The sequence below is a fragment of the Malaya genurostris genome, chromosome 3 (assembly GCF_030247185.1).
Source record: "Malaya genurostris strain Urasoe2022 chromosome 3, Malgen_1.1, whole genome shotgun sequence".
Taxonomy (NCBI): Eukaryota; Metazoa; Arthropoda; class Insecta; order Diptera; family Culicidae; genus Malaya; species Malaya genurostris.
Genome location: NC_080572.1, coordinates 253049200 through 253074092, shown reverse-complemented (window position 1 = coordinate 253074092; position 24893 = coordinate 253049200). Strand labels below are relative to the sequence as shown.

General features: G+C 36.5%; 4 protein-coding genes and 1 long non-coding RNA gene across 7 annotated transcripts in view; 2 read left to right on the top strand and 3 right to left on the bottom strand.

The window, feature by feature from the left end:
* The window catches only part of LOC131435515 (epidermal growth factor-like protein 7), a 40692-nt gene extending 39213 nt beyond the window's left edge, over positions 1 to 1479 (top strand). The window contains exon 8 of the mRNA XM_058603501.1: positions 1127 to 1479. The gene's annotated coding sequence lies outside the window, so the exon portion shown is untranslated. The remainder of the gene's footprint in view (positions 1 to 1126) is intronic.
* LOC131435514 (uncharacterized) lies at positions 1293 to 3557 on the bottom strand. Of its 3 annotated transcripts, XM_058603498.1 has the most exons (3): positions 3463 to 3557; positions 3178 to 3395; positions 1293 to 2634 (listed from the first exon to the last, which is right to left on the bottom strand). In XM_058603498.1, exons 2-3 carry the CDS (start codon positions 3345 to 3347, stop codon positions 1485 to 1487), a joined length of 1320 nt encoding a protein of 439 aa, XP_058459481.1. In that variant the 5' UTR covers positions 3348 to 3395; positions 3463 to 3557; the 3' UTR covers positions 1293 to 1484. The 3 variants fall into 3 exon arrangements, with proteins under 3 accessions (XP_058459481.1, XP_058459483.1, XP_058459482.1); XM_058603500.1 differs by lacking the exons at positions 3178 to 3395; positions 3463 to 3557 and adding an exon at positions 2779 to 3063; XM_058603499.1 differs by lacking the exons at positions 3178 to 3395; positions 3463 to 3557 and adding an exon at positions 2837 to 3062.
* Positions 3558 to 7653: 4096 nt separating this feature from the next.
* Positions 7654 to 9501, top strand: LOC131436629 (syntaxin-17). Its single transcript, XM_058605457.1, has 2 exons — positions 7654 to 8236; positions 8361 to 9501. Exons 1-2 carry the CDS (start codon positions 7912 to 7914, stop codon positions 8966 to 8968), a joined length of 933 nt encoding a protein of 310 aa, XP_058461440.1. The 5' UTR covers positions 7654 to 7911; the 3' UTR covers positions 8969 to 9501.
* LOC131436630 (protein LLP homolog) lies at positions 9305 to 10097 on the bottom strand. Its single transcript, XM_058605459.1, has 2 exons — positions 9803 to 10097; positions 9305 to 9738 (listed from the first exon to the last, which is right to left on the bottom strand). The coding sequence occupies exons 1-2, from the start codon at positions 9971 to 9973 to the stop codon at positions 9445 to 9447; spliced, it is 465 nt and encodes a 154-aa protein (XP_058461442.1). The 5' UTR covers positions 9974 to 10097; the 3' UTR covers positions 9305 to 9444.
* Positions 10098 to 12647: 2550 nt separating this feature from the next.
* LOC131438743 (uncharacterized) lies at positions 12648 to 14164 on the bottom strand. Its single transcript, XR_009230981.1, has 3 exons — positions 13825 to 14164; positions 13545 to 13735; positions 12648 to 13484 (listed from the first exon to the last, which is right to left on the bottom strand). It is a non-coding gene; the product is annotated as an uncharacterized LOC131438743 (long non-coding RNA).
* Positions 14165 to 24893: the final 10729 nt, after the last annotated feature.

The following is a 24893-nucleotide window of genomic DNA, read 5'->3' as shown; positions in this document are numbered from 1 at the left end:
CCCGATACCCGACCATCTCTAACACATACCCCCGCCTCGACTAAAAAGACTGCTAAGTGAATGCTAAGTGAAATCTAATCACAAAGCATGTGTAGGAATGCTGTTTGAAATATATTACTCCCTGTTTAACTTTTATTTCATATACAGTAGTATCAGTTCAATGGTGCATGAGAAGTAAATCAACCGGCTTCTATTCAAACAAAGTCTTTTTTTTTATAATAAACTTTTTGCTGAACTTTTTACATGTTGGTAAAAATGTTTAAGCGTCATATCATTTGAACTTGTAGGCATAGCTAATTTGATGGCCGGAAAAACGTTTTTACGACTGTGACGATCACCGGGTTCCGGCTGTGGAAACAGATTTTCAGAACAGAACTTCAATACGAAACTTGCATCGATTTCTCATGAAATAATAATGAGAAAGGCCGCCATCTCGGCCTGAACAAGTAACAGCCGGTTGAAAGTCCAGCAATCGCCAATTCAGCTCTGTTTGCATTGTTCAATAGAATTTCTTTCACTATTTGTTTGAACCGAAGTGCATTTGTCCTATTAGATCCAATTTAACTTTCAGTTACCGTGTTCAGAAACCTAGGAGGTCACAGAATCTCTGAGTCGATATCTTTTATTAGGGTTCCTCGTTCCAAAAGCTACATAACTGAAGCGTTTTTTTTATTTTGTTGACCGAGACGTTAGCCCGTTACTTATGGCTGTATCGGACGAGACAGGAAAACGAACTGAAATTTCTCTTCTCTAGGCTTGATTATTCCGAGCAACACTTTTCCGATTCTGTGCATTCAATTAGATTCAACTTTTTCTATATCTAACGGTTCAAGTTAAACTGCTAAGGTGCACTCGCAATTCAATTTGAACTGCTATGCACAGACGAGTTGGAGACAAACTTACAATTTAGTCAGAATATCTGCGATCTTTTCCCTTCATACACCCTGACTCTGTATTTCGTTTGAGTCTGATTATTTCGTTCGACGACGAAGTTTTGCATTTTGCATCTGGCTCATGTTCGAGTTTTCCAGACAAAAGTATTACTCGATCGAATAACAGAATAGCGAACTATGCTCTTTTTTATGTTGCTATCCCATAACTAAACGTATCTTTGTAATACTTTCAGATTATAACCAAATGTGTTTCGGCAATAAGAGTCCCACCGTGTGAGATAATAATGCTGCCATCGAACATTGAGCGATCGTGAACAGGAACCAAAAAGTGAGAAATGGATATCATAGTATGTCTGTAGGAAATCAATAACTGTAGTACCAGTGCAAACCGATCCGGGATTGAATATTTTCTTTAGACACTAAAGAAAAAAATACTATATTTATTGTCCTTACATATCTAAGAGCAGACGTGAGTAAAAGGAAAAATAAATGTAACGGTTCAAATGGAAAAAAAATCCGAAAAAATTTCCTCGAATTATCTTGACTACAAGCTAGTGATAAGTTTGTGTGAAGAAACGTAAAACAATCTCCTCACTCCGACCAACTGTTGAAGAGTTCCGGATACACTATGTTTTTCCAGTAGTCCATCGCTTTGTTTAGCTTGTTGACGGCAAAGTTGCGGTTCAAATTGAACGAGTGCATGAAGATTTCGTTGTTCGTTTCGAAGTTAGGATCGGCCACACACACCACACCCGCCGTTTTGCCGTGCATGTACATGTGAATCTGAATCTCCATGTAGTACTTCTCACATATCGAACCGTTTTCTGTGACGTACTTCTGCATATGATCCTGTGACTTTGGACATTTAATTTCAATCACGTGCGATTGGCAGATACCATCAGGGACGTCAAAAATGATTGGATAGTTGGGGTTCAGGGTGATCTTGCAGTTCTCGTACTTGGTTTTGGTATACTTTTCAAGCCTTTGTCGAACGGCCAACTTTTTGCGTTGGGTTACCGGATCGATCTCTTTGTGGCAGCCAAGGATAGTTTCATACAATACGGCTTGAGTGACATTCAGATTAATACAGTCCGATACCTTGGCGCTGGTGATTCGAGCGTAACGCAGTTCCAAGTACCAAGGATTGAATCTTGGCGTGAACTTGGTTTTGTCAGCTAACACGGCGTTCGATGAGGATATTATGCTGTGTGCGTACTCGAAGAACTGTGCCGTGTCGAATTTGTTCTTGACAGCCATCATGATCATTTCGTGCACGGATAAGTTCGCAAATTTTTTGTTCGTGGATGAGAAATTCCATCGCAGCGGACAATCGATATCTTCAGTCTGTAAAATACGAACTATCTCGCGAATAAAATTCTTCGCTTTAGTTTTGTTCAGCGGTGGTTTCGGTGGAATGTTTTCCAATTCAGCTGACAGTGGTCCCCGGAAGTAGCAAACCACTTCGCTGCAGTCGTCCGCTTCTCCCTTGCAATGCAACCAACTAAGGAAGCTGATTGCGTGGCGACAGTCACCAGTGTCGTCACATCCGGAACATTCAATCGACAGTATTCGATCTCCCTGCTCATCAACGACTACCGTTAGTTGGTAAGCTTTCGCTTCTTCGCCGTTCGTGCCCGTTATGATTTGACCCTTCACTGTGCACTGTCGATCATCTCGCTTCAACTGTACATAGCAAATCGAGTCCACCAAGTATTCCGGCTTGCTAGCTGCCATCGATTGTCTGAAAGGGTGGTTATTGTTTAGTTATCTATGAATGCAGAATAACATAAAAATATTCGTGTTTATTTTTAATTTGGGCTAGCTATATAACCTTCAACAATCGAACGAAACACATTAATTTAGCAGGTTCTAGCTATGAACTTACATCATTTTTGAAAAAGATATGCTGTGGGACTAGCATTCATTTCGTTTTTAACACTTACTTTCGATTCTCAAGCATTTGTTACATCATCTGTTGGTTAATCACAAATCTATTCGATCGCATCGAATGGTATATTACAATTAATAAAACAAAGCATAGAACATAATCAATAACAGATTTCTAAAATGATTCCGTCAGCGAAATCTGACTTCGCTGTCAACGCGACATCAGTCAAATGCAGCAAAAGCAACACAAACTTTGCAAAAATGGCATCCTTCAATAATCTGCCAGTCCAGCCGCTATGCGGACAAGATGTCAATTTTTGGATTGACGTCTTGTCTGACACAGAAAAGTTCGTTGGAACTCAAGACCGGTCATGTCGACGCTGAGGTGCATACTCACAGAATCTTTACGGCATTTGGATTTTCCGTGGCGGTCTGCATCAGTTGGACAAAGTAGTTCCACAGCATTTCACTGTTGACGCTCGGTAAATTGTTCGAGTAGGCTTTGGTGAAGCCATTTCCGAGTGCTAGGCAGGTGTCGTTCGTTTCGTAGCCGGTGTCCACCTCCATAGTTGCTAAGTTCTTGCGCAATTTATTCGCGTAGTTCACGAAAATATTCTGCCACAACAGAAGCAAGGTATGTTTTAAAGTTTCAGTGAAAATATTTTGTAAACAGTTTGTTTACCTGGACTCAGCAACGAGTGACGATGGCTTGATTTTTTTCTCGTCAACCAGATAGCTTTTTTGGGTGGGTCGTCTACAAATTACGAAACTTTTGAGCTTTGTTAAGGGATAACCTCGTACCGAAGCCCCGTACATGCTGCCGTAAAACTACTCAATACTAGGTGCTTTACATGAAATTTCCAAATTCTCGGTTAATTTTTCAAAAAAGCGTATAAGCAAGTGACAGTTTCTCTTTGTTTTCTTTCTCTTCTATTAATTACCAAGCGGTTTCCACGTTCATCACTCAACTCTTTGCATGAAATGATACCCGAAACTTTCGACTTTCAAACAGAATAGTGATATCAAAGGAAATCTTTTTAATCACATCACAATAATCGAAAGAAAGAGTGATTAAATAGAAACTGTCACTTGCTTATACGCCCTAATGAAAAATCAACCGAGAATTAAGTACGATTCGGACGGTACGTCATCTTCCGTAAGTACCCGTTAATGAATATTATACTACCCATATCGAACCAAACTGGGAAAACTCATTTAATGGCTAAAAGACTTTTGTTTAAAAGTGGGTGTCGTGACTTTTATTCTTCATTTCCGCCATCTTACACACACCACACAGATGAATACGTCCGTTCACCTCGAATAATATCCATGTATGTCAAAATAAGGGTAATTTATACTCAGATTTCAATAAAAGAAACTGGGTGAAAAAGTAGCAATAATTTAGAACATTTACAGGCAGTAGGTGGTTTAAAACATTTATCAATGTCAAATTTACGACAGATGCACGTTACACTGATTTTTCTGCATTTTACCTTTAAATGAACAAAGAACACGAGTTCAGAAGGGTAGAACGATTACTGTATGATTTAATTTTGTAGGCAAACGCGTCCAGAAAATTTGCATTTTTTTGATAAATTTGACGGGATTAGCAAATTAAACACTGCGACCAATTTAAAGGACGTATCGATATCGTTGACTGCTTTCTACAGGGAACAATGGTGCTAGGAGATGGATATTCAAATCTGGAATAATGATCAACGTTTCAAATAAGCGTGCTGATTGTGCATAAGACCTTTGGCGAATACTTTTTTTAAGTCAACTTCCTTATCGAAGCTGGTAGCATTGAAGCTGAATTGAAGCTCATCCATTTTTTCAAACGTAACCTTTGTTATTCAACTTTTAAGAAATTGCAAACAAACGCTTTTAAAGAATCTCAAGCCGCTAAAAACTTTTCAACGATTAAGGTCAAATGTAGCGTCATAAATTGCGCTCAAAATTTCATCCAAAGCCAAATTTTTCATATATCTCACTATGGCGCTGTTTCAATATCTCCATACAGTGAGGTCTTTATGATTGCTTTCTATATTACTAAACTCAAGGAGTTGAGAACGCAGAGTGCTACAAGAAACGCTTCAACGTTTACTGTATGAATGAATCATTTACCGTTTTTGTAGATTAACCGGTATTATCAACGAAAACATGTTTTACTTCATAAATATGTTTCGATTCTTATTTATCACATCCTAATTAGAGTTAAACAAAGTTTTGATTTACAATGTAACTATTTAATTCAATAGTTGCAAAACCTTGCGTTACAAAAAGTGGGTGAGTAATGTCACAGACTTAACTGGAGGACGTGAATAACTGTAAAACTGGCATGTTTCTTTCACACTTTCGAATACAGATAATTACAGAGAGCAACCTGAGCGTTTTAATGTTTTACACCACGCAGAAGATTTGTTGGGGCTGCTTTTTGTGGAATGTCATCAAGATGTCTAGTTCCGTCTAAAACTTGATTGATTTTCGATCATAGTTTACATTTTATATTTGCCCAGTTGTTACACTTTGGGACTAATATGTGCCTGACTACCAGAGCTAATAAAAGTCATTTTCATTGATTCAAAATAGACGAAAATGACAAGAAGTTACTGTCACTCTCAGCTTCGCTTGCGAACTATGAGAACGAAATCTATGTCCAGTCTATGACATAAGCGGAACAGTAGTTTCAAAATTGTATTTTTTTCTTTCTTTTGCTCTTTCAGACGTTTGCAGTTTTCAGTGAAAATCCCATAGTATAAAGTGTCGATATTCAATCGAAGCTATGAGAATCGAAAATGACAGAAAGAGGTTTCACAAGAACTTTCACCTGTTGGTGCTCGAATTTGTAGTAGTTTCGGTTTCCAAAGAGGTTCTGGGATGTAATTATTTCGATTTGTCATATTTAAGTCACTTTTTATAGCCAAGCTTCACAGATTTTCAAAACATCGATGAAGGAATGAGAATTGAATTTCCGCTGATGCTCCCTGAAGACGTTAGTTTGGTTTCGTTTTGTCATAGAGGAAAGGGTGACGTGGGCAATTGTACTCTCTCTTATTTTCAATGAGAAACGAGAATGATTCATCTCTCTCCATTTGTTTTGGTGTCGGTCATTTACGAGTGAGACAGTAAAATATTGAAAATGAGTTCGTTGGAATGGTTTCTTTCTTTGAGAATGCATGACAATTTTAAGCTCTGCTGACTACCAACCGTTGTCGTGGGTATGAGCAAACCAAGCAAGCGTAATGAGTTTTCTTCATTGTTTCGAAAAGTTTGAGATAACTTGACTTTTGAATTGTTTATGGTTATCTTACACTATAAAAATTTTTATCATAAATTGCTGACCATATTTCTGATAGCATGGGGACAGAATTGTGTAGTTGCGTCTAGTACCCATTTTCCACAAGCGAGTTTTGAGAAGGCGCCCCATAGTAAATCATGTTTGATCAGTGAAACGGTCACTGAATATTCGGCAACCCAATAAAACGAAAAAATGAAAATATAAATTACCGAATCATCAGTAATTGAAAATCTAGTCGATTAATTTTGTTTGTGATTTCTCAACATTATAAACACGCCATTTAGGATCAAAAATTCATTTTATTAACATTTAAAGGAGGCTTACAAATTTGTTGCCAGCATGTAGCTTACAAAAAAGTATTAAAAAAATTTGTCGGAAGGCTCGCATTTGATACCGAATACTGTAAAAACCATGCAGAGTTTTAAATGCTGACAGTATTTCCGGTCCTATGGGAATTATTACATCTCTCCAAACTAATGGCAGTCTCCTTCGCCAAATTCCTCAGACATCACTACCATCAGCGGCCTTTCCGGATGCCTTGAGTCGAGCTGGAAATATGAAAATAAATATACATATTGATTTCTGGTTTACACAAATTTTCAATATTTAATAATACGGTATACGGTATCGTTCAAATACGGTATTGTTCAAATATACGGTATTGTTCAAATAAACTTACTTTGATCCATTGAATTATTCCATGCATTGGGTTATTTTTTCGCATATCCCCCAAAGTTTTGTCTCAAGGACGCTTTAAGCCCCGAGTTGGGTGTTTTCCCTTATAATCGCGAGTGCTCTGATAAAGTCGCTTTTTATAAAGCGAAACATTCAAGCTATTTATTCAATATTTTTACTTGCAAGTGGTTCCACACTTCTTCGAAGATTATCCATTTTTTCATTAGAGAATTTCATCAGAAAATAATCGCGCAATGCGAAGCGAAAATGTTACGCGGCAATAAATGACAGCTGTTGTGCTGAATCTCGGCAACAGCTAGCGCATATTCCGAAATCTCGGCAAACGTCTCTGCTGATGTCGGCATATCTGTTGTTTACTGATAAATTCAGCAAGCAATTATGCCAAGTTTCGGCAAAGTGAAGCATTTTACCGAAATATCAGTGAATGCATTTAACAAAGCTCAGAAACATGCGTATTGATTACTGAGCAATCAGCAAATTTACGTGTTGCTGATCAGTTTCGGCATTTTATTATGCCGAGCTCAAGAAATGGTTTTAAGTGTGTACTGTAAATAAACCGTGTTTGAAATGATCGGTAGAATAACATTCAATGTTGTAATATTACGCGAAATAGATTATAGAATTATGCTCTTTTAGTGTTGGATTTTTGATATGTTTCTCAAAATATCTAAAATAAATTATGATTTTACGTTGTCCATCTACGTGCGTCGATTTTGCTAATATGTCACTGCATATTCCAAAGGCGATAATTACGATTTTATTTGCTGTGTAGATTAAAAAAATCTAATATAGTTGCTATTTTTCAAGGGACGTGTAGGTTTGAATTGGTGGGTGAACGTAGCTCATTGAAATCGTCCCCTCTTTTAAAGGCGACTATGAGCGAATGTCAGTGAGATTTTTAATATTTCTCAGAAAGAGAAAAATATAAACAAATAAATCTGCTAGAACAAAAGAAAACTGTGATCGCAGTGAAACTTGAGCAAAAACAAATTCGAAACATCGCTTTCGTCATTCAGACTAATTGCGCGATTTGAACCTTTGTGTTATGTTTGAAACGGAAATCGATAGCTTGTATGAAATTTGTGTTTACTGAGTCAAACAAGTGAAAATCAGGCGAAACAAACACAAGCTCCAATAATGGACTCCGTCACAGATGAAAACGACAAAATTTCGCTAAAACTTGCCGAAATATCAATCGAAAAGTTCAACCAGTCTATTCCGCAGTATTTGAGTTTACTGAAAAATCACAAATGCAACATCGAAAAAGCAGGTTCGCTGAAAGATTGGGATCGAATCAAACGAGAGCAAATCAACGCGACGCGTGTGATCAAGCAGATGAAATACTTGATACTGGAAATTGATAAGGTGCGCAGTAGGGTCAAGGAAAATGAATTGGATCGTTTCGACGAGGGTATCGACGGGGCCAAAAAGATGGCTTTCGCTGGGATGGGGGAGTATTTAGGTGAGTAATGCCTTGACAAATGCGGGAAACTGATGAATGACCTTGTACGTTTCACGTTGTTTATTTGACTCTCATTGAATTACGTTGCAACTGTAATAGTTGATACTTGGAATGTTTTTTCTAGATATGCAGCAAAAATTTGCCTCCCGGTCGCAATCTCTGAACAGTTTTCATGATGATGATCACGGACATTTAGAAGAGCAGGACAATCGATACGGAAATCAATTGGCACAAGTTTCTAAAATAACCAGCAGTTATGACCGTGAAGAGGACGAACTGCGGCAACGGGCTGAATGTTTGAAAGAGATGGAAAAACTCCAGCAAGAAATTGTCGACATTCAAGATTTATACCAGGCAGTTCACACGATGGCTCATGGTCAGGCGCAGTTTGTCGATGCGGTGGAGGAAAATGTTGAGGTAACACAGGTCCACGTAGAAGCAGGAGAAACTGCTCTTAGGAAAGCTCTCCGCTACAAAAAAGCCATCTATCCTATGTGTGGCGCATTGCTGGGATCTTGCATAGGCGGTCCAATTGGTTTGTTCGTGGGACTCAAAGCTGGAGGGTTGGCAGCGATCGGTGGTGGGTTAGTGGGATTCGCGGGGGGAAAGTTTGTCAAAAACGAAGACGAACTGGATTGCTCCGATACCGAGGATAAAGCGGTTGAAGTGGAAGCAAATGGAGTTGCAGTGACTCAACAGGAATTGTCGCCGATATGTGAACCGAATGAATGACGACTGGGACGTTTTTGTACCGTTCAGTAGATTGACTAAATGTTGGTTATTCATTGGCTGTTAGAATTGCTATTCCCTGATAGGAAAGCAATGTTAAACATTATTGTTAATTGATGCTTAGTGTCTAAAAAGTGTCTCTCTATGGTTCAGACGATGACCTGGAGATTCATCGCTTTACTGGATTTCAGATTTATTTAACGACAGTAACATTAATAGAAAAACGACCTACATCACTTCGATGTTATTCAGTTGGAACTTTCGAAACTTCAACTGCCGTGAAAACAAGAACCTATTCATCATGAGAGCTGACAATAGAAGTTTGCTTGTAGAGAATGGTTATTTTGTGTTAATTATTTCATTCATAAACTTTATTTCTGATTTTCTTGTCCGGTCTGGAGACAAGAAATGAATAGAGTAGTATAATCCAAACATTTATGAATATAAGCAAGTATTGAAACGAAATGGGAATAAATTCCTTAAACGATATTCCTCCAGTTGCAAGTTTCATCAATAAAATGCATCTTTCTACCCGGTCGGCCGCGTTTCTTTTTGATTTTACCTTCCCGAATAAGTTTCTTCCTGCGTTCCTTTTTAGCGTTGTACCAAACTGGGTACTGGCCGAACTGATCTTGCTTCGTTTTAGCATTATATCGATGTTTAATCTTCGACTGTTGATTTTCGACCTCGACATAATCTTCCGTATCGATCAAGTTTTTTGTTTCTTGTTTGAAAATATCTTCTAAGGTCTCAGATTTGATTTTTTCTTCTTCCTGAAAGTTCAGAATGAGTTTTAAAAAACTGCAAGAAATCAAAGTTTCGCAGCACAGTACAAACCTGTTTACGCTTCTGTTGTTCAGTGATCTCCTTCACCTTCTCCATCAGATCCATGCCATCTTCATCAATGAGGCCTAGTGTTTTCTTCAATTTTTTCAGCTCTTTTTGTTTGTTCTTCACGCGGCGGATCCGGTTATTTTTATCCCGCCGGGATTTCGAGCGTGCCGTCATGATTATGCTTGTGAGTTCAGCCGAAAATCAAAGAAAGGAATAACTTTTTATTAACATTTAAGAATTACGACTCAAAAACGTGTTTTGAATCGACTGCTGCATGCAGCGAAAAGAAAGACAGAAATTGATACTGTCAAATGACAGCTCGTTTGTAACCAAAATGATTGTCAAACGCGCAGGGTTTGTGGATATACGCTAAAACAGTACCATTAAAAATGACCTTCTTCCGTCGTTAATTTACTACCCAATATTTGATTGAAATATTTCAAAGCAGATCGATGAAATCAACCAGATGCATCATTTTGATACACAGCCAGAGCCATCTATTGATAAATAGCACAAATCTGCATGATTTTTCCATGGCATTTTGAATCTTGGCCTTTAGAGTGAAATAATTCTCGTTGATAGATCACGGCAGATGTTCAAATTCGAGATAATTAAACCAGAAATAGAATATTTACCAAATCGCAAGATTCCTCTCTATATATGTTAGCACAATCTAAACGGAACTGATAAAATGGAGCGAAATAGACGAATTGAACGGCAGAAGAAATACGACGGAGTTTCTCACATTCGCGTGTAGGGATGTTGGAATATCGATCGATTGGTAGGGTAAACGATTAATAACTCCGTAGGTAGACTGGAATTTAAGTTTATTGAGAATATCATTCGATTATAAAAATAATCGAATATTTCGAAAAATCCTAATTTTTAATTATCGAACGATCAATTGATTAATATTAAATCGATTGGCTTGAGAATTTTATTCGGCTGTTAAATTATCGAGTTGTACGAAAAATCTGACATCCTTTCCCGCTTGATAGAAATTCAGGTAGCCGACAGAACACTAGAATCGGTCGAAATGGCATTGACAGAACATTTCAAAAGGTCATAAAAGCAGATGAGAGTTATACAAATGTTAGAAAATTATTTAATTAGGCTTTATGACAGTTCATCAAAAAATGTCAGCATTAAATACGAACCAACTTCGGTCGATACCAGGATTAATTTAAGAATTTCTTTAGTCAGATATTATTCCGCACCGGACGTCAGAATTTTCCGTGACGTTGACGTTGAGTGTCTCCATAACTGCAAATGGTGCTCTTGATTTAAAATTGAAAAAAAACTTGACCTTGTGTCGGCATTAGGTTTGACTTTCTAGAAGTGTGAAAATAAAAAATTAAAACGAAGTGTACTGCTAAATTTTGCAAAATAATTTTTGTTTTGATAAAACACTTATCGCTAATTGTTAGTTTTTCTAATTTGCTTGAAAAGCAAATATTCGAATGATGCTTTGCATTGTGCAAAAAAATTGAATTTATTTTTTTGAACGATAGTTCTGAACAAAAGTCCCATAAATTGTATTTTTTCATCCGTTAAACCCTCATCCAGGGCATTAGTCAACGAACAATAAACGAGTTTTGACGAAATCAATTGACCAAAAAGCCATCTTTTGATTTGAAATAATTTGTATATGACACCCAAGTAATGAGCAAGTCCCATATTAACCCTAAATATATATATATATATATATATATATATATATATATATATATATATATATATATATATATATATATATATATATATATATATATATATATATATATATATATATATATATAAATATATATAAATATATATAAATAAATCCATTGTCATACATTCGCTCTGTTCGCACAGCTAATAAAAGCCATGTTCAATGACTCAAAATAGACGAAAATAACAAGAAATAAATATCACTTTCAGCACCGTTTGCCGATTATTAGAACGAGATTCACGTTCAAATCGGTTTCTGGGGTGTAATTACTTCGATTTATCATGTTTTAGACATTCTTTATAGTCAAACGTTGCATATTTTCATGAAAAATGAGAATTGAAATTCGACTGATTCTATCTGCAGACCAGAGATGCCATTTATAAAGATTTTTCTGTATTATACAGATTTTTACATGCTCATACAGATTTAATAAAGAGTACAGATTTTATACAGATTTCCTCAATTTAATACAGATTTATTCAGATCTCACAGAAAGTTAGAAAGAACAACTTAAACTGTTCTGTTTGAGCTATCTTTTAGTATTTGATTCCAGTGACGAGATAAACGTCTGTCAATCAATGGACAAATCACAAATTGATATGGAAATCTGTTGTGAAATCCATTTATATTATAATTTGAAACAAATTTGAACTGATATTCAAGGAAGTAATGACATCATGAAACTTTACCGTCAAACTGAGAGCTGTATGACCGGACTTGACGTTGCATATTGGGCGTTGAAATTTTATGTCAAATAATGAAGTCAACAATTTATAAAATAAAAACAAAAAACTAAGAATAAACGTTGAATATTCTTGTGAGCGCGGCAATGACTGATTGAATCTACCATCCTACAACCACGTTATATTGGAATAACATCTTTTGGCACCATTTTGTGATAAGAATTTCATTTTATTAGTGAATACAGATTAATACAGATTTTTATACAAAGCAATACAGATTTTCTATAAAAATATCTGGCATCTCTGCTGCAGACGTTAATTTGTTAGCGGAACGAGTGACGTTAGCATTGATACTCTCTTTTGTTGCAATGAGAGATGAAAATGCTACTGCTCTCTTCGTTTGTTTTGAAGGTGATAATTTACGAATAGCGGCCCTTAAGCGGCCCTTTCACGTGACAATATTATTGTCAATCCAGGTATTGTCAATATCGTCAATCCAAATGGCTTGGTACCTTGAGTCCGCGTTTTTCGAAAAAATCAAGGGTTTGGAACTTTAATATTGCAACTGAATATTGAAACATATGAGAGAAAAGGTCATTGTACATATTTAACTGTTTCCTCTCTGGAGAGAAAATATTGTAGGATTGATGAACAGTTTTGATTTTTTGACAATATTTTCGTCAATCCAATGAAGTTTCCACTACACGATCAAAAGTATTGTCAATACTCCTTGAATTGACAATAGTATTGTCTCGTGTAAGGGCCGCAAATGAGACGGTAATAAACCGAATATGGATTGGATCCTTTCATTGATAATACGTGACAATGTTAAATTCTGAGGCACATATAAGGCTCGGTAGTTATTGGAAAACAAAAGCCAATAGTTTAGTTGAGTTTTATTTTCGAAAACATCTTAGCAGGGTAGTTTTATAGATTGTATGTACTGCACTATTGCCATCTTTTTCAATCAGGACTTAAATCCAAACAAAATTTTATGTGTATTGAACGTACGATTTCAATTTAACTTTGCACGAAACACTGCATAGAATTCGGATTGAAAAAGACTCCTGCGCAGATAAATGACTTACTGATTAGAAGCAAGTGTTCGTTCGTACATCAATAAGTACATAATTTATCGTAATTACCTTATACTCAGGGCGCCATATTAAAACTAACCGCATCCCCATTATTCTATCCGTCAATCAAAATGCCACAATAACCTATCAATTTATTGGTTTGCCGATTGATTTGTGGGGGTTTGGTTCGATTGGCCTCATATATCTGTGAGCTAAAAATGACAAGAGAGATAGTAAAACCACAGTTAAACCAATATTATCATATGTATTACGTTTAGGTTTAAAAAATGTTCATGCGGTTAGAGAATATCAACACTCCAACCGGCAATTAGTTTAGCCATTGTGCCTCTTTGAATCGATTTGACGAGACAGCGATTAGAGCCCATAAATATCATCACTCTGGCCATTATCGTTTTCATCAAGCGGCCATCAGCAACCACGGGCAACAATTTCGCAACAATTCCTACAAATGAGTATTATTTGTGAACATTTATTATAACATATTTAATTACAATGCTCGAAAACCGAGACATTGAACAAAAAAAAAACTACCACCGCATTTGGAAGCGATCAGGATGTTCTTGAGCTCACGTCCCCGTTAGTAAGCAGAAAAAAACTCCAACACACCGGCTAATAGCGTGTACGCATGGACGATTTTTTTCGCAATAAAAAAAAATTCGCATGCGTCCTCAAGTGGCCGCACCTGGGACGATTTATTTCTTCACTGCTGCCGAAGAATTCTTCTTTCCATCGGAGCTTCCAGCTAAACGGATGGAAGGAAACGTCGCAATCCATGGCGAACAAAAAAATCTACACAAGAGGCCATCGAAATGCCGGGGCTCCTTGCTGCCCGGTCGAAGGACGACCACGACTTGCACGGCAGCCGTGCAGTTTGACCTCATTTCGAAGGAGTGAATATGAATGTACGCATGCATGGCTACCGTTGGAATGTGCTTCAACGGTGCTGAGATGTACCAGGAATTGGCATGACGGAAAATTTCAGTTCGATTTCAGTTAACTTGGTACGTCACTTTTTGCATTGTTTTTTTTCTTCTGTCGGTGCAGTTTGTCGGCTTTGTTCATTTGGATTGCTGCTAGTTTCATTGAAATGAATTGAACAATTTTCAGGTGTTCTCCATTTTCTATAATTGATCTCGAATTGTAGCATAAAAAACGTAGTATAGATAAACAAATGATGGCTAAGCCCCCTGGTAGGTTTTGTTTAGCTTTGGGTTTCATTAAAAATTTCTTAGTTTTCATTGATTGGTTAATTTCAGGAGAATTTTTATCGGAACAGCCGGAATTACAGCAGCAGTGGAGCATCTCGGTTTTATACTCGTTCCAGTTGATCGCCGTATCTCCGAAAATGTTCCGTGCAATGACTTCAAAAAAAATCCAAATGTGTCCAAAAAAGATGTGATATTCGGAAATCCGTGAAACTTTGTTTTTGGAAAGCTTTGCAGATTTCCATTAAAAAATTGCACACAAAATCCGCCTGAAAAAGAACTCAATGTATTACCTGGATTCCACTTCCGATTCCAGGATTATAGGAGTGACGAGTACGCGAAAAAAGTGTAAATTAGGCTTAAGATTACTTCAATTTTTAGGTCAAGTTAGTTGTTAATCATACGAACCGACTTTTGCCATTTCGGACCACTGCCGGAAATAGTGGTCAGGAACTACAAAAAGGACCCACGTTGGCGGTTCAATGCATACGGCGCGGGCCTTACAAGTCAGTTGTCAAGAAGGATTCATAGTGTCAGTAGGATCGTAGTGCGCTAAGAATCGGCTGCGCGAAGTCTGTTTAAACAGAAAGGCCAAATTCCACAAAAGGAATGTAATGCCACGACTTTGCTTTGCTAGTTTCAAAAAGGAATTCGAAAAAAATTGAAAGGTTATCAAATTCTTGGAAAACATTCAATTTTCCTTTAACTCTAGTTCTTGAACACCATGTACTTGTACAGGAAACTATTTTCGAGTTACAACGGAGAAAGTGCATGCACAAAATTATTAAAAGAACGATGAAAAACCTTTCTCAAATTTGTGAAAATTTCTTTCTCTTACCATTTAAATAGTCTCATTGAAACTTCCGTAACAGTTTATCCTCGGCCATTAGTATTGTGAGCTTATCAAATTAACAATTCCATTGCACAGAGCTACACCAAACTTTTGATGAGTGCTACACCAGAAAAAGTGTAGCACTGCACAGTGGGTAAAATACCCAGCAAACCCGCAAAAAAAACGGGAACCATGGAAAAAGGCAACAAACAAGAGTGTTTCTTATGTAAAAAAATCCAAGAAATTCAATGGAATGGTTTTTAATGGCCGCACGAACCGCCATCCTGCTCGTTTTACCCAAAATGCCCAGAAGTTTTAGGGGTTTCTGTAGTATTTGTTCTGTAACTTGTAAAGAAATAGAGTGCGGTCTACTGAAATAGCTTGATTTTATGTAAAAATGTCTGGAAAATCGAATGGAAGAATGTACACTGGCCGCACAGAACGTTTTGGTGGCTATTTTAGCGTAATTCCTCCAATATGTGGAATTTTCATCTAAATCACCCTTAAGTCTTAAGCGAACTACGTTGAAAGCATACGAAAACTATCTTATATTATGTAAAAAAGTCTCCAGAATCGAATGCCAGAATTTATACTGGCCGCACGAAACGTTTTGGTGACTATTTTACCCCAATTCCTCTATTTCATGATTTCTTATTGTAAATCGTCCTTAAATCTCGGTAAAACTTATTGCAATTTTACTAAATCTAGCTTATCTTAAAGAAAAAAGTCTGTAGAACCGAAAGGAAGAACCTACACTGGCCGCACGAAACGTTTTGATGACTATTTTACCCCATTTCTCCATTTTATGGTATTTTATTGTAAATCGATCTTAAATCAAGGCAAATCTTATTGGAAGTTTACTAAATCTAGCTTATCTTATAGAAAAAAGTCTGTAGAATCGAATGGAAGAACCTACACTGGCCGCACGAAACGTTTTGATGACTATTTTACCGAGATTTAAGGACGATTTACAATAAGATATCATGAAATTTCGTTTCGTGCGGCCAGTGTAGGTTCTTCCGTTCGATTCTCCAGACTTTTTGACATAATATAAGACAGTTTTCGTATGCATTCAACGTGGTTCGCTAAGGACTTAAGGGTGATTTAGATGAAAATTTCACATATTGGAGGAATTGAGGTAAAATAGCCACCAAAGCGCTTCGTGCGGCCAGTGTGGGTTTTTCTAATCGATTCTCCAGACTTTTTTTTACATGAAAGTAGGCTATTCCAGAATACCGCACTTGACTTCTTTTCAAGTTACAGAGCGAATGTTATAGGAAACCCTAAAACTGCAGTACATTTGGGGTAAAACGAGCAGGATTGCGATTCGTGCGGCCATTGTAAACCATTCCATTGAATTCCTTGGACATTTTTACATAACAAACGCTTTAGTTTGTTGACCTATCTCAATTAGTTCATGAGTTATAGAATTCTTTGCGGGTTTTCATAGATTTTTTTCCCACTGTGCACTGGTGTAAAGTGTAATTGGTAAAAACGAAAACGACATTAGATGCAGGAAATCGGTTCAGCCATCTACGAGACAATTGAGTGACACTATTTTATTTTCGTTACACATATCATGCTGTACTTCCGGAACCAGAAGTCAAATCTAAATGAAATTCAGGAACTGAATGTAAGAGATTATATGACCTTTTATATGAATCTAAATTTGTTGAGATCGGTTAAGTCTCCGAGAAAATTGAATGTCACACACTTACTAATCTCGACGAACTTTTTGTTTTGTTCTTGTTTTATTGAAAAATTTGCGTTCTTTCATAAAATCGAGCCGAAACACTTAAAAAATATAAATGTCAAACATTTTTTGTAAATCCTGAGCATTTTTGTGAAAAAACTTTTTTGTTTATTATTTTCCCATTTTCACTCATACTTGAATAAACTTCATCAGTTGTAAGTTGCAACATATCAACAGATACTATAATAATCCCTCTTCGATATTCCTGGTAAACGACCAAAATTGTTAAAGGGGTAAAATAAATGATATAAAAAATCCCTCTTCGAGAAAATTTATATTTTCAAGACAGAATAAAATAGTATTTTTTAGTGTATACATTTTTCTCATAGCTTCAATCATTATCTATTGGGACCGTGCTCGATAACAAGTAGCGCCATTAGTGGCGGATAGACGAAAAAACTCAACCATAGCTTGTCACTGTTACCATATGTTCACGCTGAATAAAATAGTCAAAAACCTGTTTTAATACAACAAAGTGGTGTAATGATCGTTTTCTGACATCATTCATATTCTCATATATAATACTGTGGTATACTATTAAAAATATTTCTCTTCGATTCTTAAAATAAACCATAGAGATTGTTTGTGCATCAACTAGTATAACCTACAGAATGAAACAGTTCTCTGACATCGATGAGAAAACGAAGTGAGTTCCACTATTGTAGGTATTTCGGGCACTAGAACCCGAGAACGTATAATCGAAGTTTGTTCGTATGGCCATCAACTAGCATGATTTTAATTGCATCCGAAAAATATGCATCATTTTCGGTAGGAACATAAGATCTTTAATTTGAACCTAAGATTAGGAATACCGGACTAAGTGTAAAAGTAGGTGAGATCCTTTTTTGAGTGTTTGACTATTATCTGCCGTCGTTATTCGAAAACCGGGAATACTTTCGAGACCAATTTAGAAAACTTTTTACTTTTTTCCTTTCGACTCTTCAAGTGACGGTACACAATTCGGATCCGGATGAAATTCAAGAATTCCGTGTAAAACCATGAGACCTTTCATTTGAATCTAAGTTGGTCAACATCGGTTAAGTCATTTTCGAGAAACAAACACACACACACATATATATTGCTCAGCTCGACGAACTGAGTGGAATGGCATATGACACTAGGCCAATTTTTACTAGTCGATTTTCAAGTGATTGTATAACCTTTCTATATGAGAAAGGCAAAACAGTTCAGCGTTTCAATAAAATGATTATTTGTTGTTAGCTTCGTGACTCGTTTTTTCAATATACCTCAAACTGTCTACTCGTGAGATTGCTTGCATTTTTACGATTGCAATTTATTTTCTTCCTCCATTCTAAGAGTATGGACCATCCTGCGAATTATTTGAACTTTTAGTTAAAATTTGACAGTCGGGCAGTTATTTTTTATCGAGTACTTAAATTTATCTAAAACTGTGGCCCATATCAAAGTTTGACGGATGGAAAATTATTTGGGTCTATTTTTCTCTGAAGATAAAGTAATAGCAAGTGGTGTAATAATCGCAATTCAGCGAAAGTATGAATAACTTCGAGATAAACTTACTTCATTTAAAAAATATCTAAACTTTTTATTGGGGTTTTCTTTAAGTGAAAGTATAAAAAGAAATTACACAGAAGCAATTTTTACTAAAGATCTGAAATTAGAATGTTTAAGCAAGATATTTTTCAGTGTTTCTGGTCAAGCCGATTAAAAATCATTAAATGTGCTGAAAATATCGTTTGAGTGTTTGAGTTTGAGTGAATATGATAAATATTATATACAAATCCAACTGCAATGACAGAAAATGACGTGGCCGTATTTAGATACAGAATGAATAATTCGATTCAAAATTTAATAGTCAGTCGATGTTGAGCAATCGTTCGCACCACACGCGAATAGTTCCATAGGGTTCGGAAAAAAATCCGCAGAGAAAAGACGCTAGAAAGTATTTTCAAACTCAGTTTACAAGTTTTGCTATGGTAGCATTATTTTTTCCACTCGCCGCCTCGTGCGCTGTCGTCGCCGGGCCACTAAACCACGCCCTCTTGCACGGTCCCTATAACATTACTGAATTTCGTTGAAGTCACAAAAATTCTGTGTGTGTAATATGATTATGTGCAGGATTTTTGTGCATATTCTGGATTTACATAAACAATGAGAGGTCCCAGTAATCCAGATCCAGATAGAGCTCGGCAATTTCTAAACTTTATCTGGATTCGACGATCGGTTCTCGAATTACAGAATTATTAGAGCACAGGCTCGTGAGCAGGGGGGAGTATGGGGGTTTTAATCCCCCCACCCATGGAAGATTTTTCAACAGTAAGTTCCATGAACAATAGAGTACTTTTTATATAAAAGTGCAAATAATTTGACTTTTCTTTCAAATTTTTGCAACTTCCATACCCCCTCTCTCCCTTGAATCCTCACACCCCTTGAACCCCCCCCCCCCCCATTTTGACCGCTCCCTTGAACTCTCCATTGAACCCTCCCTCGGATGATGTGTTTTCTATTGACTGGAACTACATGTGTTAAATACTTCATTTTCAAGTGGAAATGAGTACAGTACAAATGTATGTGCAAAACTCTTGATTCGGTCAAATGTGTTTCAATTGAAATCTATATGAAAAACAATGCGACATTCATATGAAATTCATACAGAATCTAGAGGCGACCATATATCTTATCATTTTGATGTGCATTACAGATAAATGAAACATGATTTCCACTAAATATCAACAGGTTTTACAGTTATTTTCAGTGTAGGTCTACATTATTATTAAGTTTTATCCGGATCCGATTAAGCAAAAATGGGTAAATGAGAGTTCAAAATTTCATGTCTTTATTCAGAATTTATTAAAAATATGCAAAACACGTGGAAAACTATCAAAACTTATCCAATATAAACTCGTTAGATGATGGCCCTACAAACTTGCTTCGACTTAGGACTTTTGGTTAAAATCTGACACTCGAGCGGTTAATTTGATGTCAAAAACAGCCCTGCTCGAGAGCATGGTTATTTTTGACAGATCGATGGTTATTTTCCGACATTGAAAAAATTCTCGCAAAGAAAATTCTAATATCAATTCTTACGTCAGAATTATTTCCAGTGCAAAATAAAACCAAATAACTTTCCATCCGTCAAACTTTGAAATGGGCCGCAGTTTTAGTTAAATTTAACTACTCGACACAAAGTAACCACTCAAGTGTCAGATTTTAACCAAAAGTTAAAATTAACCGCGAAATGATTCACAGCCTTAGCCCGCATCGGACTTAAATTACGGAAATACCGAAAATAGTGATCAAAATAAAAAAAACGAAACTTGCTTCGATTTCTCATATCGCTGAAATATTGAAAACTTTTTCGAAGCTAGGACCAACCCAGATTGCTTTCGTATTTGATGTAGATGGGCTTCATGATGTTTATATACTTGATGATAGCATGCAAGAAGATTATTCGCTCGACTTGGCATCTCCTTGTATATCTGCTGTCCATCCTGCTCGTTTGCATGCAGAGTTGAAACTAGACACGGAAACCGGGCGGATCTCGTGACTACACAGTAAATAATTATAAAATTTTACCGATGATGAAATTTTTCATGAAATCAAGTGGATTTTACGTGAGTGAATGAAAAATGGGATACTAATATTAATGTAATATTTACTTGTCAAGTTACGCAAGCCGTAAAATAAATTTAGCATCAAAGCAACCATAGAAACAACTCATCGTTTGATGCAAATTTGTATGATTTTTTCCAAGTGTGTAGTTTGTTTATCGTCAGGGGGTCTATCCTTTCGGAAGCATTCACGCACCATCGCCGTTTCCCTTCAGCGTCCCGACCAGAAAATGTATTTGTTTGTTGAAGTAAATTATGAAAACATCGTGCCTAAATAGCGACGGCTATCATCGGCACGGAAGAGAAAAAAACTAGTCCTCACGTCAGCTCTTGGTTCGCTTCAGTATCCACCACTCGGGGATAACTGGTTGGATGGACGGAGCAAAACGGTGGGATTGCATTGGACCATCGAACTGTTCGCATGCTCGTCCTGTTGGTGGTGTCCGTTGCACCGGCTGCTGAAGGTTGTTAATTTCATTAAAAGGATGAATGAATTTTTAATTTGATATTCCAGCCGAGTTTGCCCATCACGAGTAGTTTCCCTTTCACGCGTTCGGTCGCACGGCATCGTTTTTGTCCGTCTCTCCGGGGGGATCAGCTGGTTGCGATCCGGGTGCAAACTGCATCGGATCATCAACTGGGTGCTGGGATGCGGCTGCTGCTGTTGCTTCAGGTCTGGCTTCGGCTTAGAAATGATGAAAAGTAAAAGTGAACGCGAACGAAGGAAGGCTCCCAGCTTGGCTTCGGTGTGAACTGGGCGGCTGCACTACGGGCCATGTGGAACTGATGATCGCAACCCGACCGCGTACTGCACATCTGGTGCATGATGGGAATGGATCAAGCCGATATGCGAGTTGCGAAACAGAACTGTTAATTGTAAGAAGAAAAACTGCTGTACGATGGGACGCAGATGATAGTTATTATCGTTTCACATACAAACTTATTTTGCATTCATTAATTATTTTTCTATTATTTTTTATGACGTCCATTATGCAGAGTATTACCAGGAAAATGTTTATGTTTGTGCACACCATTCTTCAGTGGATGCAATAAAAATTAAATAAATTAACGTATTCTGGGCAGTTTTTTTTGCAACATTGTGGTTCAACATAATAAAGTGTTTTACTAGCCGGAGGACGAAAATTACAGCTTTTATTCAAATTGTTACGATGCCAATTTTTTTTAGCACATATTGAAGGCACCCTTCGTTGCACTAGACACGTTCATTTATTCGTTACATGTTTATGGTTGACTTTTTGTCAGTCAGCTATTTCTTTTTATATGAATTCAGATTAAGAAAACTCGTTGAGGAATTGAAAATCTGAAAGCATCATCTTAAAATAGTTGAAAAGAAACTGTAATTTTCATGGATTCTAGAGTAAACATTGGTTTGATTTTGTTAGAATTCTCCTTTTTTACTTCATATTCTATAGATTCTCAAGTAAACTATTATACAGAAATAAAAGTGCATTGTATCGGATATAAAGACGAATTCTAAGGGAATCCTCAACTTTCTATAGAAACCTGTGGATTTGCCTATCAACAAACTCAATGAATTCCAATCATGAGAAGAAACGAAAGGTCTTGGCACGAATCATGATTTTTGTGGATTTTTTCAGCTTCCATTGGATTCATAATTAGGAATCTTTCTTTTAGTTCAACATTACAATTTACAATTTACGAAAAGGTTTGTTTCAGTAAAACAAGTTGCTCTATATTATAGACAAAGGGACATATATAATGGGTGTAATAACGTAATTTTGGATACAGAAGTTTCCGCAAATCTTTGGTGAGATAACTAAGTGCCCACAAGTTCCAATCTCATGCCACCCCGTACGGCGTCGACTGGGTGCTATTATTAATAGCAGAATGAACCGTCTGCAGCATTTCTTGCATCTCATACGTTAGTATTTTGCATATTATCCTCGTATAAGTTGACGCATAAAGCAAAATAAGTTTTATACGTAAGAATAACTTATTGTGTATAGATAATAATTCTATTCTTATTATTAGTGTTTTATGCAGGAGCGTCCATAGAAAAAATATTCAGAAGTGTGCAATCTCGTACTATGTTCCAAAGGTGTAATTGGCAGGTTTAGAATACTAAAGGTTTGGAATATTTCGATACGGTAAGAAATTAAATATTGAATGCAAACTCGAGTATTTGTAAGATTAGAAATTTGCTAAATACACATCGATTGCTTGCCAATTGCAAGCGATCGAAAGCCTTTCTTTAAAGGTTGAATCCATTTGATGCAAACATTTTATTTAGGCTGGGCTGGTCCCGGGTTGGCGGTTCAATGCATAGGACACTGGTCTTAAAAGCCAGCTGTCGTATGTTCACGGAACCACCCGCAATCCCATTTCAACCAGAATATTAGTTGATTTTCTGAATTCTATTGGTTAAAATTTGGTACAACTAATCGATTGTTGTTTTAACTAAACTGTCATTTCTGTTTTTCGATTAGTAGAAACGATGGTTGAAACAACTAATTTAACTGTTTGAAAAAAAAAATGCTGTCAATTAGTGAGGACACATACCTTTCAATTTCAACAAATATTTCAGTTGAAATAACTGGCGTTGTTATTGAAACAAAATTCTGATAGTTGAAAAATAAATCGGTTTTATTTGTTTTAGACATTGCAAGTAGTTGAATCAACTCGAACAATGTTATTGATTTGCGAAAATAATCAAAATATACTTACTGATGCATGTTATGATCTATTTGAAATAAGTTCGGTAAGTTGAGATTCATGAAATAAATATAGTTGTTAAAATATAAACAGTATTTTATATTGACATGTAATATCATTAGGGCTGGGAAAATCACCGATCACTGCTAATTTCAAGTGATCTTAACCAAGGAAAAAATTATCATTACGAAATCAGAACTGATCTGATCTCTAAGTGATTTTGATTTTTGTATGATCATGATCATGTCAAGTCGAGATCAGTAAAGATCTAAATTCTAATAAAATACTTCTGATTCGATCGGAAGTTATGCACTGATAATTTTAGTAAATTCATATGAGCTCGGGTGCATCAACCGCTGGGAATTGGAATTTGGCGACGGCAATTTAAAGGCGCCATTCAATCGCAGCGCGTTTTGTGTGTTTGAAACCCTTCGCTCCTGTTACTTTTATAAATTAAATTAATGTCAAAAAGCGTTTTATTGCTAATGCATGAACATCATCATCGATATCAAACAGCTGGAAGTAAAACAGTCTGCTGGAAGTAAATCAATGATCGAATTTGAAGCATAAAATTTTTGCGGATACCTGAAAGATTACGAGATGATCAATCATTAACCTTTTTTTAATTTGTCACCAAATCTTTTTCAACTTAAACAAGGTTAACTTTATCACAACACCGCTGTTAGATAAACACTTGTTATCATAAATTTCTCAAATCGAATGAACACAATTTCACCAAACGCTTTAACCATCGATGTTGTTTTCATTGACATTTTGAAGCGACGCGAACAGATTTCAACTAAAAAAGTTGTTGATTTTGCATTGCGATTATTGTTTTGCTTACAACTGTCTCCGGCATGTGACTGCATTCAAAACAACATATTTTTCAACTACTTGAATATATGCAAATCAAAAACCATATTGGTTGAATCAAAAAGAAATTAGTTAAATCAACTATCGCAAAAATCAAAAACTGCGATATCGCATTTTTATGATCGAAGGGTTCTCCGTGTTCGAACCCCGACCTGGAAGGATTCTTAGTATCAGTAGGATCCATAGTACTAGCCATGCAATGATTCTGTACGCTAAGAATCGGCTGCGAAGTCTGTTGAAACAGAAAAGCCAAATTCCACGAAAGGAATGTAATGCCAAGGCTTTGCTTTGCTTGGTCGAGGAACGATAGGACATGATTTGCTCTGTATACGAAAAGAGTCATTCGAATTAGAATGAGTCAACATCTTCCTGAGCCCTGGACTAAAGTTATTTGCATGTATAAACAAAACATATGGAAATAACTTTTTTCTGTAAACCATTGCCAGACAGTAGAGATGAAGAAAGGTTGAACACACAAACACACCCAAAGGTTTCCAAAAATCTTTTATAACCTGAATTCTTTTCAAATCTTCTGGAATGTACTAGAGTAGCCTAACAAATGTAACAAATTTTTTTGGTGTCATATGTAATCCTCGTAAATACTGGATATATAAATTTACTTTTAGACTAATAGTCCCGGGTTTCCGCTTTCG